Source organism: Pan troglodytes, chromosome 20 (assembly GCF_028858775.2).
Source record: "Pan troglodytes isolate AG18354 chromosome 20, NHGRI_mPanTro3-v2.0_pri, whole genome shotgun sequence".
NCBI lineage: Eukaryota > Metazoa > Chordata > Mammalia > Primates > Hominidae > Pan > Pan troglodytes.
Window position 1 is genome coordinate 47,580,711 of NC_072418.2, and position 18,016 is coordinate 47,598,726.

The 18,016-nt window shown below is 47.7% G+C and overlaps 1 protein-coding gene and 1 long non-coding RNA gene across 4 annotated transcripts in view; one reads left to right on the forward strand and one right to left on the reverse strand.

Annotated features, from left to right (window-relative positions):
* The window catches only part of IGSF23 (immunoglobulin superfamily member 23), a 23,389-nt gene extending 11,136 nt beyond the window's left edge, over positions 1–12,253 (forward strand). For 2 of the 3 annotated variants that reach the window (XM_512735.6, XM_016936161.3), the window contains exons 3-5: positions 2,881–3,034; positions 10,874–10,938; positions 11,892–12,253. In XM_512735.6, coding sequence (XP_512735.2) covers positions 2,881–3,034; positions 10,874–10,907 — 188 coding nt within the window. In that variant the 3' untranslated portion in view covers positions 10,908–10,938; positions 11,892–12,253. Of the gene's footprint in view, positions 1–2,880; positions 3,218–10,873; positions 10,939–11,891 lie in introns of those variants that run through there. The other variant, XM_016936160.3, reaches the window with a different exon arrangement.
* LOC129138138 (uncharacterized) overlaps positions 7,856–18,016 on the reverse strand; it is a 70,200-nt gene continuing 60,039 nt past the window's right edge. The window contains exon 3 of the long non-coding RNA XR_010153888.1: positions 7,856–8,114. This is a non-coding gene — a long non-coding RNA (uncharacterized LOC129138138). The remainder of the gene's footprint in view (positions 8,115–18,016) is intronic.

Here is an 18,016-nt window from a genome sequence, read left to right on the forward strand (position 1 = left end):
CACCTTGGCCTCCCAAACTACTGGGATTACAGACATGAGCCACCTCGCCCAGCCAATTAGGCCATTTTCAGATGACAGGCTGAGGCTCAAAGAGGTTAACTATGATGAAAGCCCAGCTTAGGATCTGGACCAGGCTACCTGGGTCCTTGGCTCCAACCATTTGCTGGTTACATGAACATGGGAAGCCTCTTTGCCTCTCTGAGTCTCAGCACATACCTACAAAAAATGCAGATCAAAATCTAAGGAGTGGGCCAGGTGCAGTGGCTCACACCTGTAACCCCAGCACTTTGGGAGGCTGAGGCAGGAGGATCACTTGAGCCCAGGAGTTAGAGACCAACCTGGACAACATAGTGAGACCCTGTCTCTACCAAAAAAAAAAAAAAACTAAAAATTTAATCAGGCATGGTAATGCCACCTGTAGTCCCAGCTGCAATGGGAGGATCACTTGAGCCCAGGAGTTTAAGGCTGCAGTGAGCTGTAATCGCACCACTGCACACCAGCCTGAGTGACAGAGGATGACTGTCTCAAAAAAAAAATCACCATTGTCATCATCTAAGGAGTGGTTCAAAGCAATGGCTTTGGAATTTGAATCCCTGGCTGTGTGACTCTGAGCCAGTGCCTTGACTTCTCTGTGCCTCAGTTTCCTCATCTATAACACTGGGAAGATAATAGTGCCTACCCCAGTGTGTAGTTGTGAGCACTCAATGAGATAAGCCGGTGGATAGCTTAAAACAATAATGTCTAGCACTATCGAACACTAATGAGTGCTCAATAACCATGAGCCAATAACACTGTTGCAATTAGCATTGTCATTATTAATTGTAGCTATTACCATATACAGTCGGTATATGGAGCCCTAGGTGGCAATCAAAATGACAGCAAGTTGTTGAGATCAGAGAAGTGGTTTGGGACCTGGTCAAAACTCAGTTCAGTCCCTTTTCCCGTGCCTTCCTGGCTGGGTAACTTAGCGCAAGTGACTTCCCCTCTCTGAGCCCCAGTTTCCTCATATGTATAATGGAGGTAATCCTATATACCTCTTCAGGGTTGTTATAAGGAACGAAAACAAGGGGTGACTGAGTTTGGCAGAACAACTGTCAGGCAGCAGGTGCCTTGAATAGCAGCGGTTATGGTGAACATTGTTTTTAGTGTGTTATTCATGGAGGGACACATGGTGATATGGTTTGGCTGTGTCCCCACCCAAATCTCATCCTGAATTGTAGCTCTCATAATCCCCATGTGTCATGAGAGGGACCCGGTAGGAGGTAACTGAATCATGGGGTCAAGTTTTTCCCATGCTGTTCTCGTGATAGTCAATAAGTCTCACGAGTTCTGATGGTTTTACAAAAGGCAGTTCCCCTGCACACATTCTCTTGCCTGCCGCCATGTAAGACATGCCTTGCTCCTCCTTCACCTTCTGCCATGATTGTGAGGCCTCCCCAGCCATGTGGAACTAGGAGTCCATTAAACCTCCTTTTTTTTAATTAAGTACCCAGTCTCGGGTATTTCTTCATAGCAGTATGAAAATGGACTACCATGGCTTGGAGTGAACTAGAGGTATGCAGAGGAACTGGCCAGGAGAGAAGAGAGGGAGGGTATTTGGGGTAGGAAAGAATGCATGAGTCAAGGTTCAGAGCTGGGACATGGAAATGGAATGCGTGATGGGAATCTCAGCTTGGCTGGGTCCCAGAGAACCACCTCACCTCCCTGGCCAGGGTCCAGTGGGAGCTTCAGGGCTGATGCACTGGGGGAAAAAATGTAAATCTTATATCACCTAGTGACCCTGATATTCATTGAGAAGGACAATACTTCCAAGACCTCCTTTGCTCATTCATCAACTGCCCAGGAAATGTTTATGAGCACTTGCTGTGTGGCCAGCCCACACAGCTGGGAACACTCTGGTGACCAAGACAGCTGCAGCCCCGCCTTCACAAGACTTACAGTCCAGTGTCCACAGACAGTGATCACCAGAGTGGGCAGGGCTGGGATGGGGGAGCCCAGAGAGCTATGAGACTCAGCCTAGGAGTTAAGGAGGGCTTCCTGGAAGAAGGGACACCTGAGCTGAGAATTATGCTAGCTGGCCAGGTACAGTGGCTCATTCCTGTAATCTCAGCACTTTGGGAGGTTGAGGCGGGTGGATCACTTGAGGCTAGGAGTTTGAGACCACGCTGGCCAACATGGTGAAGTAGATGGTGAAGAAGATGGTGAAACCCCATCTCTACTAAAAATACAAAATTTAGCTGGGAATAGTGGCATGTGCCTGTAATCCCAGCTACCAGGGAGGCTGAGACACAAGAATTACTGGAACCCAGGAGGTGGAGGTTGTAGTGAGCTAAGATTGTGCCACTGCACTCCAGCCTGGTGACAGAGGGAGACTCTGTCTCAACAACAACAAAAAAAGGAATTATGCAAGCCAAGAGAGAGAGATGGCATTCCAGAGAGAGAGTGCAGCATGGACAGGCCTGGAGGCAAGAGAGAAAGGAAGGGATGAGCTTGGAAAATTGAGTGGAGTCCAGGGTTGCATGGCTATAAAGGCAGGGCAATGAAAGAGATGAGGCTGGCCAGGTGGCAGGGCCTCGAAGGCTAAGGTGAGAAACTGACTTCTGCCCCAGGGTGCTGGGAAGCCACAGCAGGGTTCTGAGCAGGGGAGGAACAGGGTCAGGTGTGAGCTTTAGAAAGATCCTCCTGGCTTCCATGTGGTAGGAAGGTGGATGGGCGCTGGACTAGGGCAGGACAGCAGGGAGGAGAGGGGGCCAGAGACCTGGAGGATGGAAGAGAAGGATGGATTGAAGAGACACTTGGGAGGGGGAATGGCAGGAGGGAGGGGTGCACAGGGAGGGCGGGCAGATGGCTCCTCCAATCTCACCCCTCCTTGGTCCCCAGAACCCATCATGCAGCCCACAGAAGCAGAGTCCATGGAGCCGGACCCCACTCTGTCCCTGTCAGGAGGCTCTGCCATCGGGCTCCTTGCGGCTGGGATCCTGGGAGCCGGGGCACTGATTGCAGGCATGTGTTTCACCATCATCCAGAGCCTAAGGTACCTCTATCCCTCACCCCCGTCCACTGGGCAACATCCACTCAGCCCCCATGGGGCACAGAGCTGGCTCAACAAGGAAACAGAGATGAAACCAACACCCCCATCAGGGAGGGTGATAGCGACTCCTGAGGAGCCCATCTGACTCACTGGTTTCCAAAATGGGATCACAGCAACAAAGAGATAGAAGAGGACACTAGAGCTGGGCTGTCTGGCTTCAAGTCCCAGCTCCGTAACTTACTAGCAGTGAGGCTGTGGGCAAGCCACTCCCCTTCTCTGTGCCTCAGTTTGCCCATCTGCAAAATGGGGATGATAATAATAGCATCTGACTCTCTGGGTTGTTGGGTTGGGTTGTTGTGAGTGAATTTTTCTTTTTCTTTTTCTTTTTTTTTTTTTTTTTTGAGATGGAGTCTTGTTCTGTTGCCCAGGCTGGAGTGCAGTGGTGCGATCTCGGCTCACTGCAACCTCTGCTTGCCAGGTTCAAGCAGTTCTCCTGCCTCAGCCTCCTGAGTAGCTGGGATTACAGGTGCATACCACCACGCCTGGCTAATTTTTGTATATTTAGTAGAGACAGGGTTTTGCCATGTTGGTCAGGCTGATCTCGAACTCCTGACCTCGTGATCTGCCTACCTCAGCTTCCCAAAGTTTTGGGATTACAGGCATGAGCCCCTGCACCCGTCCAGTGAATGAATATTTCTAAGAAACTTAAAGCAGTGCCTGGAATGTGGTAAGTACTATGTTCGTCCTCTCTACACATATCTGCAGAGTGACCGCTCTGTGCCAGGCACTGAGGATACCGAGGGAAGAAACAGCAGAAAGTCCCTGCCCTCATGGAACTTGCATCCTGGTCGGGGACACCATCAAGAAACACAATGAATGAGTGAAATATAGATAGTATATTGGATGGGCCAGGTGTAGTGGCTCACACCTGTAATCCCAGCCCTTTGGGAGGCCGAGGTGGGTAGATCACTCGAGCCCAGGAGTTTGAAACCAGCCTGAGCAACATGACAAGACATCTTGTCATCTCTCTCAAAATATAAAAATTAGCCAGGCATGGTGGCATGCACTTATAGTCCCAGCTACTCAGGAGGCTGAGATGGGAGGATCACCTGAGCCCAAGGAAGTCAAGACTGCAGTGAGCTAGGATCATGCCACTGCACTCCACACTGGACACAGAGTGAGACCCTGAATCAAAAAAGTAATAATAATAAATCTTTTAAAAAAGATAGTATGTTGGATGAGCGCTAAGGAGAGGAGTGAGGCTGGGAAGCAGGACAAAGATTGTGGAGTGGGGTGGCATTTAACGAGTCAGGGAAGGCCTCCCTGGGACAGTGACATTTGAACAAAGGGAGGGAGTGGGGAGCCACGTGAGGGTCTGAAGGAATGGCATATCCAGCAGAGGGAACAGCAAGTGCAAAGGCCCTGAGGCAGGATTGCCTGGCATGTTCAGGAAATAGTAAGGAGCCCAGGGTGGCCAGAGTGGTGTGAAGAATGGGCAGAGAAGTAGGATGTGGGTCAGAGAGGGAGTAGGGAGGCAGGGGAAGGCAGCTAGACCCTTGCATAAGGCCTTGTAGGCTCTCTGAGCACTTGGCTTTTGCTCTGAGTGAGAAGGAAGCCATGGAGGGTCTAGTGCAAGGGAAGGATGGCATCTGACTTATATTTGATCCTATATGTTGGCTAGTACTACAACGCTATTAATATCTTACCATCAGCAAGGCATGGTGGCCCACATCTGTAATCCTAGCACTTTGGAAGGCCAAGGCAGGAGGATCACTTGAGCCTAGGAGTTTGAGACCGGCCTGGGCAACATAGTGAGACCCCGTCTCTACCAAAACTAAAGTTTTTTTTTAAATTAGCTGAGTATGGTAGCACGTACCTGTAGTCCCACCACTTGGGAAGCTGAGGTGGGAGGATTGCTTGAGCCCAGGAATTTGAGGCTGCAGCGAGCGATGATCGTGCCACCACACTCCAGCCTGCTTGACAGAGCGAGACCCTATCTCTAAAAACTAAAAAAATAATTTTTTAAAAAAACTTGATCTTACCATGTATTGAGCACCTATTCTATGCTTTCTTTTTTTTTTTTTTTTTTTTTTTTTTTTTTTTTTTTTTTTTTGAGACGGAGTCTCACTCCATTGCCAGGCTGGAGTGCAGTGGTGCAATCTCGGCTCACTGCAACCTCCACCTTCTGGGTTCAAGTGATTCTCCTGCCTCAGCCTCCCAAGTAGCTGGGACTACAGGCAGGCGCCACCATGCCCAGCCAATTTTTGTATTTTTAGTAGAGACGGGGTTTCACCATGTTGGCCAGGATGGTCTTGATCTCTTGACCTCATGATCTGCCTGCCTTGCAAAGTGCTGGGATTACAGGCATAAGCCACCAAGCATTACTCCATTTAATCTCCATAAGAGCTGGGGAGGTGAGGGGGCTGTGGTAGGGGTGAAGATCTCATTTCAGTCCAGAGAGTAGTGATCTGCCCAGGGCCCACAGCTGGAGAGAAAGGATTCAAGCCTAGACTCCTGCCTGCCACTTTGTTCTAGCTCCTGTCTACACTGCCTTTTCCACCATCAGTAACTGTACAGACCTCTGTAATCTATGTTGTGAGGAAGAGAAATCTGTAGGTGGTAGTGGTTTAGGGAGGCATTGTGGACCAGCTGGGAGGAACTGGGGCCAGGTCTCCATCCATGAGTCCTGCACACAACCATCTAGGGGCAAGGGAGGGCCAGCCTGCAGCCTCGGCCACCCAGATTGCCTTCATCATTGTGGCAGCTCCGATGTCCTGGCCCCTCAGCACGTACCAGGTGCTGAAAGCCCCAACTCTCAGGGCTAGGTGCTATTATTGTCCTCATTTCCCAAGTGAGTAGAGCTAACGCTCAGAAAAGCTCATTAACTTGCCCAAGGACGCACAGCGAATGAATGGCTGGCCCTGAATCAAACCCTGATCTAAGTCTACGGAGGGGAAAGGTGAGGAGTCAGGCTGGCATGAAAATCCTCACCCAGGCACCTCAAGTCCCTGCCCTCATGAGCAGGCAAGAAGGGTCACTTTCTGTCTTCCCCGCCCTTGTGGCCAAGACCTATTTAGTTGTGAGCAACAGACTCCTGGGACAAGGCCAATGGGGGCATCAGCTGGAAGGAGCTAGCCTCGTCCAATCAGCTGTGACCTTGCAGATGAGGCCACGTGTCATGGACATGACTGCCTTGACCCTCCCAGTGAGGAGGAACATTTCTCAGAAAAGAAGTGTATATGGGCTAGGCAGGAACCCCATGCATGCCTACCATGCCCACCAAGGGCCAGGAGAGATCCCCATTGTTTGTAGTTGAGGAGAGGGACCTGAAGCCAGGCTACTTATATTCACATCTCAGCTCTGCTGTACATGACCTTGTGGAATTTGGGGGAGCCCTTTAACCCCTCAGTGGCTCATCTGTAAAACAGGAATATGGCTGTGTGTGGTGCTCACAATTGTAATCCCAGCACTTTGGGAGGCTGAGGCAGGAGGATTGCTTGAGTCCAGGAGTTTGAGACCAGCCTGGGCAGCATAGCGAGACTCATGTCTCTACAAAAAGAAAAGAAAAGAAAAGAAAAATTCGCTGGGCGTGATAACACATGCTTGTGGTTCCAGCTACTCGAAAGGCTAAGGTGGGAGGATCGTTTGAGTCTGGGAGTTCGAGGTGGCAGTGAGCCATTATTGCTCTACTGCACTCCAGCATGGGGTGACAGAGTGAGACTCTGTCTCAATAAACATTTTTTTTAATTGAAAATAAAAATTAAAAACAGGCTGGGCACAGTGGCTCACGCCTGTAATCCCAGCACTTTGGGAGGCCGAGGCAGGAAGATCTCTTGAAGCTAGGAGTTCAAGACCAGCCTGGCTAACAAGGTAAAACCCCATCTCTACTAAAAACACAAAAATTAGCAAGGCATGGTGGTGCATGCCTGTAATCCCAGCTATTTGGGAGGCTGAGGCAGGAGAATCATGCCAAGACCAGCTCAGTCAGGGAAACTCTAACCCAGCGGTGCTAGAAGAATTAAAGACACAGAAATATAGAAGTGTGAAGTGGGAAATCAGGGGTCTCACAGCCTTCAGAGCTGAGAGCCTCAAACAGAGATTTACCCAAGTATTTATTAACATTAGCATTGTTTCTATAGATTTTAGATTAACTAAAAGTATCCCTTACGGGAAACATAGGGATGGGCTGAAATAAAGGCATGGGTGTGGCTACTTATCTGCAGCAGGAGCATGTCCTTAAGGCACAGATCACTCATGCTGTTGTTTGTGGTTTAAAAATGCCTTTAAGTGGTTTTCTGCCCTGGGTGGGCAAGGTGTTCCTTGCCCTCATTCCAGTAAACCCACAACCTTCCAGCGTGGGCGTCATGGCCATCATGAACATGTCACAGTGCCACAGAGATATTGTTTATGGTCAGTTTCGGGGCCAGTTTATGGCCAGGTTTTGCGGGGGGGCCTGTTGGTGCAATTTAAGCTAAACATCCCTTTAGGGGACCAATTAATAATGATTCCATAGGAATCGTTGTGCAGCACCTCTGCCTGTTCTGCAATGCAATCTTCCTAAACAAGTATGTTCATTTTTTCTGGCCAGGTTCAATTTTGTTACAAATAGGTTTTTGAGGGCAGTATGCCTCAATTATAGGAGCAGATTCATTATGGTAAATACTGAGATGAGAAAGCACATGTAACTGTGTCATAGAGTGATTACATCCAGGCATTATTGCCAGCCAAGATTGATGAATATGCCTAATAAGTATAATTGTTCTCTGTGTCAGCCCTTCTTTAAGGAATACTCACGGCAATGGTGATTACCACTATCATAGCTACCATTACTCATTCTGAGTGGGTGTCCCGCTTTCCTCAGGTTTTCTTCCATCATCTGTGACAGCTTCTTGATCTGTCCCCAGCTGGGTGGCTGTGTTCGACGGGTGTTGCTTGTGACAGTTGGGGTCCTCCTCAGCATCAGCCTCGACATGGCTGCAACCGGGGGGTCCTCAGGATCCTCCCGGAGTCTCTTCCTTGGCATCTGGCTCATGCTAAAATTTCAGGTGTCTTGATGGTATCCAAATCAGCTGTTCATGTTGGCCTGGAGAAACACAAGCATAACCAACACCCCAAGTTATTATTTTACCTACTTCCCAACTTTTTGTTATTGGATCTCTCCACCAAACCAATTGTTCTGCTTCTGTCTTTGCAGCTGGTTTCTGTAGATGCTGTTCAGCTGCTGATAACATCTGGCCTTTGGGCAGGCTCGAAAAATTTAAAGTTAATAATGCTAGACTCAATTGTGTATGGGCTGTCCCATAATCCCTGTTTCTCCCTCTTTTTTGTTTTTGTCATCAGTTGTTCATCTGTATGAAATCATAACTGAGCATTTTCAATTAACTGTGTGGAATGAACCACGTATGAAGAATCAGAAATCATATTAATAGGCATATCAAAAGGTGTCAATACCTCAATTACACCTACGAGCTGCGCTTTCTGAGCTGAAGTATAGAGCGTCTGGAAAACTTTACTTTTCAAGCCAGAATAAGAAGCTGTACTATTACTAGACCCATCTGTAAAACAATGAAAATGCTTAGCAGGCTACAGTATGTAAATGCAAACCGTTCACAGTCTTGCTCAGCTAAGGGATAGTAAAGAAACAGTCTTTTAAATCTATGACTATTAAAGGCCAGTTTTAAGTCCTCTGAAGCCTCCAGTTTCTCTTTACTCAGCGGCCACTGTTCTAACCATTTTAAAGGTATAGGTTCTGGAAGCTTAACAATGGCTGCCATCAAAAATGATATTCTAATCTTTGGCGGGAACTTTGTCTTTCCGCTTGAAGCGGTTCTTTCAAACCTTGCAAAATTTTTTCTAGTCCCATGCTAGGGACATGCCCCATTTCATGCATCATATGTTGATTTTGAAGGATATATAATTGTTCTGGAGTTAGAACTTGTGCTCCCCATTGTTGTAATAAATCTTTCCCCCACAAAGTTATAGATACAGAAGTTATAATTGGTTGAATAGTCCCAAGTTGTCCATCTGGCCCTTCAAAATGCAAAATATAGCTATTTTGATATACTTCAGGGGCTTTACCAACTCCAACTACGTTAAATTGAGTGGGTTGAATTGGCCACACGGACGACCAGTGCTGTAGAGAAATGATTGAAATGTCTGCTCCTGTATCTGCCAAACCTTTAAATTTCTTTCCCTGAATAGTTATTTCACAGGTGGGATGTTTATCAGTAATTTGATTTACCCAATAAGCTGCTTTGCCTTGTTTCTTTGTGCTTCCAAATCCTCCTGTTCATTTAATTTCACTTTTCCCCATTCCCACATATGGCACAATCAGGAGCTGTGCTATGCGCTCTCCTGGCTCTGCTTTCCAGGGAACAGAAGTAGATATAACAATTTGAATTTCCCCATTGTAATCTGAATCAATGACTCCTGTATGTATTTGTACCCCTTTTAAATTTAAACTAGACCTTCCTAAAAGTAATCCTATTGTCCCCGCTAACAAGGGTCCACAGACTCCTGTTGGGACCTTTTACGGGGGTTCCCCAGGCAGAAGGCTCACAGCTTTTGTGCAGCATAAATCTACTGCGGCACTACCGGCTGTGGCGGGGGACAGACATCGTACGGGTGTGAGGGAATGGCCTGAGCTGGAAATGCCCCAGTTTGGAATGGGGCCCGGGACGGGCCCCTCATGGCGTTTCCTGAAATCAGGTTCCCTTCTTTATCAAACTTAGAGTGACACTGATTAGCCCAGTGTTTTTCTTTTTTACATTTTGGACATATTTCAGACTCAGCAGTTTTCTTTTTTCCCCTATCTGGCAGCTGACTTGCTGATTATTTCTACATTCTTTTTTAGTATGAATAGCTTGTTTAAATTCTTTGAGTAATTTACAAGGAAAAGGCTCAAATGTAGCTATAATATTTCCCTGTTGATCTGGGAACTGCCAAGCCTCTAAATCACCTTCTCTTCTAGCTTGCTGGATTCCTGCCTGAATAGAACTGACAGCAGTCGCTCCAGGCGCTGCTCGAACAGTCACTGGGGCAACTACTTTTCGCCCAGCGTCCTCCAGAAAAGAAAGATCTGGAGGGTCAGGCCACTGTTTATGGCCAGTTTTGGGGCCAGTTTATGGCCAGATTTTGGGGGGCATGTTCCCAACAGAATCTCTTGAACCTGGGAGGCGGAAGTTGCAGTGAGCCAAAATAGCGCCACGGTACTCCAGCCTGGGCAACAGAGTCAGAATGTCTCCAAAAAAAAGAAAAAAGAAAAAAGAAAAAAAAACCCAGGGATGTGATTATACTTCCCTCCAAAGACAGGAGTGAGGATTAAGTAAAATGGTGGGAGTCATGAGCTGTGAACAGTGCCTGGAATGTAATGAGCCTTCAATAAACCTCAGCCATGTGATGATGATGATTGTATTAGTTTGCTCCAGCTGCTGTAACAAAAATGCTACAGACTGGGGGGCTTAAACAACAAAAATTTATTTTCTCACAGTTCTGGAGGCTGGAAGTCCAAGATCAAGGTGGCAGCCAGTTTGATGTCCCATAGTGCCCCTCTCCATGGCTTGCAGAAGGCCACCTTCTCGCTGTGTCCTCACGTGACCTTTTCTCTATGCTCATCCCTGGGGTCTCTTCCTCTTCTTGTAAGGATACCAGTCTTATTGGATCAGGACCCCACTCTTATGATCTCATTTAACCTTATTGTGTCTGAAGAATCTATCCCCAAATATAGTCACATTGGAGGGTTAGGACTACATATTAATTTGGGGAGCGGATAATAATTCAGTCGATGATTCTTATTCTCTCTCTCTCTCTCTCTCTCTGTTTCTCTCTCTCTCTCCACTGCAGGACTGACAGGCAGAGAATAGGAATATGCAGCTGAAATGTGGGCAACTCTCCTGTCAGCTCAAGAGGTAATACCAGGAAGGGTGTGAAGGAAATCCTAGGTTTGGGAACAGAAAGTTCTTGGGCGGAGACTCCATATGTGATTTCCTCCCTCCTGGTTCCCTGGTCATTTGTCTGTGAGATGTTCCCCTCCTGTGGAGAGCTCCAGGAGCTGCTTTTCTCTTCTTTTGCCAACTGCCAGCACCCCATCTGCCCAGCTCATCAAATTCCTGGAAGCCACCTAAACAAGCAGTCTATATTTCACAAACCTCTTGGGCTCCATGCAAAAGAAACTCACTGACGTAGCTCAGGAAGAAATAAAATGAACAGTTTAATGTAAGGACCTATGAAATTTTTCAGCAATCCATAGGTGTGAGTCAGCATTTGCTTTGTAACAAATTGCCTCCCCAAAATTCACTGGCTTGAAACAACAGCCATTTATTTAGCTTGCAATTTCATGGGTCATCCATTTGGGCTGGGCTCAGCTGGGTAGTTCTTCTGGTCTCTGCCAGGCTCGCTCCTGCATCTGGGGTCAGTTGACAGATTGCCCAGGGGCTGTCTGGACTAGGATAGCCTCATAGCTGGGACAACTGGCCTCTCCTTCATGTTGTCTCTCATCCTCCAGCAGGGTGACCCAAGCTTGTTCACATGGCAGAGGCAGGATTCCAAGAGTAACAGCAGAAACTTCAAGGCCCCTTAAGTCTCAAGCTCAAAATGGACATGCCATCACTTCTGCCACAGAAAGGATTTCATTGGCCAAAGTTACATGACTGGCCAAATTCAAGGGATGGGGAAGTTGACTCCACCTCTTACTAAGAAGGGAAAAATCTGTGGCCATTTTTGCAATCTGCGAAGAAATGTGGAAGTACACACAGCTCTCTCTGCCAGCCTCCCCCACACACACACTTCACCCCCACCCCAAGCCCTTACAATTCCTTTCCTCCTGCATGTGGAATTTACAGTTCTCTGTCTCTCTCTGCAGATGGGTGCTTTGTACTTCTCTATCCACGTGGGAAAAAACCCCATCCCACAGCTTCCAAGTCTACAACATCTCTGTTCAAGGGAACAACCCAACATAACCAGACTCCCTTTGCCCTGTTTCTGAAACACCTGAAGAAAACATCTGATGGGTTGACTCGGTGCCATCCTTGGTCCCATCGCCGTGACACATTGTGCAAGCAAAGCATCAGAGGCCCATCCCTGTCTGTGGGAGCTCAGTGCTCAGAAAACAGGGGGGAGGTTTTACCTTGGAAATTGGCCAGACCCCAAAATATGTCTTTTACACATGCTGCTTTTTTTTTTTCTTTTTCAAAAAGAACCAAAAAATAAATTAAAACACCACCACTTCTGAATGGTTTCTCATGAAGCCTCTCTTCCTGAGAGTGGGAGAGGCATGTTTGCAAATAAGATCAACCTTTGAGCTTTGCACTGTTCAAGTTTAATACCTCTCCATAGGAGGATCCTGACAGATAGCAGGCACAGGGCACACAAGTATGGCTGAAACTCCTCTGGGGGATATATCTCACATTTGAGGAAAATTCGGTGCTTCTGTGACCAACACAGAACCACCTAACATGGCATTCTGCTTAGCAATAATAGTAGCAGAACTGAGTCCAAGTCTTGTCTGTTGAGGGCTCTCCATGTGCCAGCCACTGACTATTTACCTTACATGATTAATGTGTCATAGCAGGCCAGGTGCAGTGGCTCACACCTGTAATCCCACCACTTTGGGAGGCCAAGGCAGGTGGCTCACCTGAGGTCAGGAGTTCAAGACCAGCCTGGCCAACATAGTGAAACCCCGTCTCTACTAAAAATACAAAAATTGGCCGGACGTGGGGGCACGTGCCTATAATCCCAGCTACCCGGGAGGCTCAGGCAGGAGAATCACTTGAACCCAGGAGGCAGAGGTTTCAGTGAGCCAAGATCATGGCCACTGTGCTCCAGCCTGGGTGAGGGAGTGACAGTATCTCAAAAATAAAATAAAATAAGTAAGAGATGTTAGCCAGGCACGGTGACTCACGCCTGTAATCCCAGCATTTTGGGAGGCCAAGGCGGGCAGATCACCTGAGGTCAGGAATTCAAGACCAGCATGGCAACATGGTGAAACCCTGTCCCTTGTTATCACAGGAATGGGGATGTGGCTTGTGTGCTGCCTAATCTTGCCTCGAACTAGGTGTACCTGCGTTCTTTTGCTTATGGCTTTACCCTTGGTTACCCTAATTCCCTATTCTCCTGCCTCAAGAGGTGACCACAGCAGCCCTGGGCCTGCCCTCCTAGGGCTTATAGTACAGTGAGGGAGACAGACCTGTTCCCAGTGATGACCCAGAGTCATCACTCCCCTCTGGGAGGCCGGGGGGGAGTCTTAATGGAGACTGGAGGATCCAGGAGGGCTTCCTGGTGAGGGAGGGGTGGTCAGCTGTACTAGAGAACAACATTAAGATCATTAATAACAAGAGCAGCCAGATGGCCGGGCACGGTGGCTCACGCCTGTAATCCCAGCACTTTGGAAGGTGAGGCAGGCAGATCACGAGGTCAGGAGATCAAGACCATCCTGGCTAATACAGTGAAACCCTGTCTCTACTGAAAATACAAAAAATTAGCTGGCGTGGCAGGAGCCTGTAGTCCCAGCTACTCGGGAGGCTGAGGCAGGAGAATGGCGTGAACCCGGGAGGTGGAGCTTGCAGTGAGCCAAGATCGTACCACTGCACTGCAGCCTGGGCAACAGAGCGAGACCCCGTCTCAAAAAAAAAAAAAAAAAAAAAAGCAGCCAGGTCTTCTGGTTGGAGTTGGTGTTTAGGAAAAATAAAATTTAAAAATTAAAATTTTTTTGGCCGGGCACAGTGGCTCACAGCTGTAATCCTAGCACTTTGGGAGGCCGAGGCAGATGGATTGACTGAGCTAAGCTCAGGAGTTCAAGACCAGCCTGGCCAACATGGCGAAACCTTGTCTGCTAAAAATGCAAAAAAAATTAGCCAGGCGTGGTGGTGCGGGCCTGTAATCCCAGCTACTTGGGAGGTTGAAGCATGAGAATCGCTTGAACCCGGGAGGCAGAGGTTGCAGTGAACCAAGATTGTGCCACTGCACTTCAGCCTGGGCAACAGAGCAAGACTCTACCAAAAATAAAAAAAAATTTTAAATTATTTAAAGAGCAGCCATGTCTCCATAGTGGTAATTGTCAGGCATCGCACCAAAGAGCTTTAATGCATTCTTATCAAACAGTCCTCCCACTTCAGCCTGCCAAAGTGCTGAGATTTCAGGTTTGAGCCGCTGTGCCATGCTATGCCCATTTTTCAGGTGAAGAATCATAAGCCCCAGGAAACATCAATAATAATTGCTGAGCAGTTAAATAAATAACTTTTTAAACCATATAATTTCTTTCTTTTTTTTTTTTTTTTTTTTTTTTTTTGAGACAGAGTCTCACTCTGTTGCCCAGACTGGAATGCAGTGGCACGACGTTGACTCACTGCAACCTCCACCTCAAGTGATTCAGCCTCCCAAGTAGCTGGGATTACAGGTGTGCACGACTACCACCCAGCTAATTTTTGTGTTTGTAGTACAGACAGGGTTTCACCATGTTGGCCAGGCTGGTCTTGAATTTCTGACCTCAAAAGTGTGGGGGAAAGAAAGAGAGATCAGACTGTTACTGTGTCTATGTAGAAAAAGGAAGACATAAGAAACTCCATTTTGATCTGTACTAAGAAAAATTCTTCTGCCTTGAGATGCTGTTAATCTGTAACCCTAGCCCCAACCCTGTGCTCGCAGAAACATGTGCTGTATTGACTCAAGGTTTAATGGATTTAGGGCTGTGCAGGATGTGCTTTGGTAAAAATGTGTTTGCAGGCAGTATGCTTGGTAAAAGTCATTGCCATTCTCCAGTCTCAAGTAACCAGGGACACCATACACTGCGGAAGGCCGCAGGGACCTCTGCCTAAGAAAACCTGGGTATTGTCCAAGATTTCCCCCACTGAGACAGCCTGAGAGATGGCCTCGTGGGAAGGGAAAGACCTGACCGTCCCCCAGCCCGACACCCATAAAAGGTCTGTGCTGAGGAGGATTAGTGAAAGAGGAAGGCCTCTTTGCAGTTGAGGTAAGAGGAAGGCATCTGTCTCCTGCTCATCCCTGGGAATGGAATATCTCGGTGTAAAACCCGATCGTACATTCTATTTACTGAGATAGGCGAAAACTGCCTTATGGCTGGAGGTGAGACACACTGGCAGCAATACTGCTCTTTACTGCACTGAGATGTTTGTGTAAAGTCAAACATAAATCTGGCCTACGTGCACATCCAGGCACAGCTCCTTTCCTTAAATTTATCTATGACACAGAGTCCTTTGCTCACATGTTTTCCTGCTGACCCTCTCCCCACCATTACCCTATAGTCCTGCCACATCCCCCTCACCGAGACAGTAGGGATAGTGATCAATAAATACTGAGGGAACTCAGAGACCAGTGCCGGTGCAGGTCCTCACTTGCTGAGCGCCGGTCCCCTGGGCCCACTTTTCTTCCTCTATACTTTGTCTCTGTGTCTGATTTCTTTTCTCAGTCTCTCGTCTCCACCTTGTGAGAAATACTCAGAGGTGTGGAGGGGCAGGCCCCCTTCAAAATGATCCACCCACCTCAGCCTCCCAAAATGCTGGGATTACAGGCATGAGCCACCATGCCCAGCCACATATAACTTATTTCTAAATAACTTATTTAACTAACACCACATGTTTTTATGACCCCCTATTTTATGGATGAGAAAAAAGAGGCAAGAGAAGCGATACCAGTTGCTTAGGATTCCCAGCTACCAATTAGTGGAAGCAGAATTTGAACCAAGGGAGTCTCTGGAGCCCTCGTTCCCAATCTCCCTTTCTTCTTCTTCATGTCTTTCTTTCTCCCCCTGCTCCCAGGCCTCCTACATCACACCCTTGTGGACAAAGCTTCACATCTGACATTTTCTTTTTTGGGGTGGACAGAGTCTCACTCTGTCACCCAGGCTGGAGGGCCGTGGCGCAATCATGGCTCACTGCAGCCTCAAACTCCTGGGCTTGAGGGATCCTCCAGCCTCAGCCTCCCAAGTAGCTGGGACTATGGGCATGTGCCACCACACCTGGCTAATTTTTTAATTTTTTGTAGAAATACAGGGGGTGGGGGCATATCTGAAATTTTTAAACCTTCCCTGACTGCCGTGAGCATTTCTGGGTAGAAGCCACTCCACGCCCTTACTTTGCTGGCGTGAGTGCTGGACAGCAATTTGGCAACATCCTCTAGACCACAAATGTGCATGGCCTTTGGCCCAGCAAATCGGCTTCTGGGAATAAATATGACACACACTGTTACATACGTGGGAAATGCCATGGACATGATGACCCAGGGAAGCACAGTTTGCAAGTACAAAAGGGCTGGAAACACCCAAAAAGCCCATCCCCTGAAGACAATTTCAAAAATGACGGTGCATTCATGTAATGGAATAGTACACATTTGTGAATGAATGAATGAGGTAGCTCAATATATCTGCCTATGGGAAAATCACCAAGATATGTTGCTAAGTGAAAAACAGAAAGATACAGAATAATGCTACCATTTTATTTTTTAATGGGAGAGGGAAGAATAAGGAAATGGATTCATATTTGCTTAGTTACACAAGCTTCCTGATGATCCTTTTGGATCCAGAAGTTTGAAAACCACAGCATCAAGAGGATGTCCATTGGGCATGGTGGCTCACGCCTGTAATCCCAGCACTTTGGGAGGCTGAGGAGGGTGGATTGCCTAAGTTCAGGAGTTCGAGACCAGCCTGGCCAACATGGTGAAACCCCATCTCTACTAAAAACACAAAAAAAATTAGCTGGGTATGGTGGTGCAGGCCTGTAATTCCAGCTACTTGGGAGGCTGAGGCGCAAGAATCACTTAAGCCTGGGAGGCGGAGGCTGCCGTGAGCCGAGGTCATGCCATTGCACTCCAGCCTGGGAGACAGAGCAAGACTCTGTCTCAAAACAAATAAACACACAAAAAAATAAGATGCCCATTGGAGATCTCCATTCACTATTTTATCAGATGATATTTCAGCACTTGAGTGAAGAAAATGTCTACAACTGGTCCAAACACTCAAGGAATTTAGACTCTTGACAGAGAAACACACAGAAGCAAGCAGATATGCCCCGAAACAAACTTGCTTTTTCTTCTAAGCCTGCTTCTTCAGAGCAGCCTCTGACCCTCCAGGGCCCTGAGAGGAGTCCCTGGAGCCACAGGAGCTTGGGAGCCCAGAGAAGTGGGGGAATCCCAGATGGTGACAGCATCATCCAGAGGAGGAACATAACGATGGCCACAGATTCCCAATTTGGAAATAACTCAGCAAAACAACACTGACAGAAAATTCAGAGATTTCCAAGAGACTAGCCTCCCTGTTTCCATTTAGAAATTCACCTACATACATCCAGGGTGAGAGACCCCAAGCATCAAATGTGTCATACACAAGCATCAGATCCAAGTTAGAGAGGGCACCCGGGGACAGAAACCTCCAAGCCAGCCAAAAGCCAAAGGAAGGATTTTACAGAAAGATACAGGAATGTGGGGCCAGGCACAGTGGCTCATGCCTGCAATCCTAGCACTTTGGGAGGCCGAGGTGGGAGGATCGCTTGCGGCCAGGAATTCAAGGCCAGCCTGAGCAACATAGCGAGATCCTATCTCTACAACAAATTTAAAAACTAGCTGGGTGTGATCACATATGCCTGTGGTCCCAACTACCCAGGAGGCTGAGGCAGGAGTTGAGCCCAGGAGGTGGAGGCTGCAATGAGCAATGATGGCGCCACTGCACTCCAGCCTCAGTGAAATAGTGAGACCCTGTCTAAAAATAATAATAAAAATAAAAAACATATAAAGATGTCAGAGCACAGGGACCAGAGCTGTTAGTCGGCCTCATGGAGACCCTGGCCAGGACAGACACCTCTGGGGACCAGGAAGTCTCTCAGTTTCTGTCTCTGAGGGTTTGGCTCTCTGAGTCTCTCTGTCACCTCTCATTTCTCTCTCATCTCGCTCTGTCTATGCTGTGTCTCTATCTCTTTCAATCTCTCTCTGTCTCTGTCTCCCAGCCCTTGTCTCTGAGTGTGTCTGTTTCTCTCTCATTTC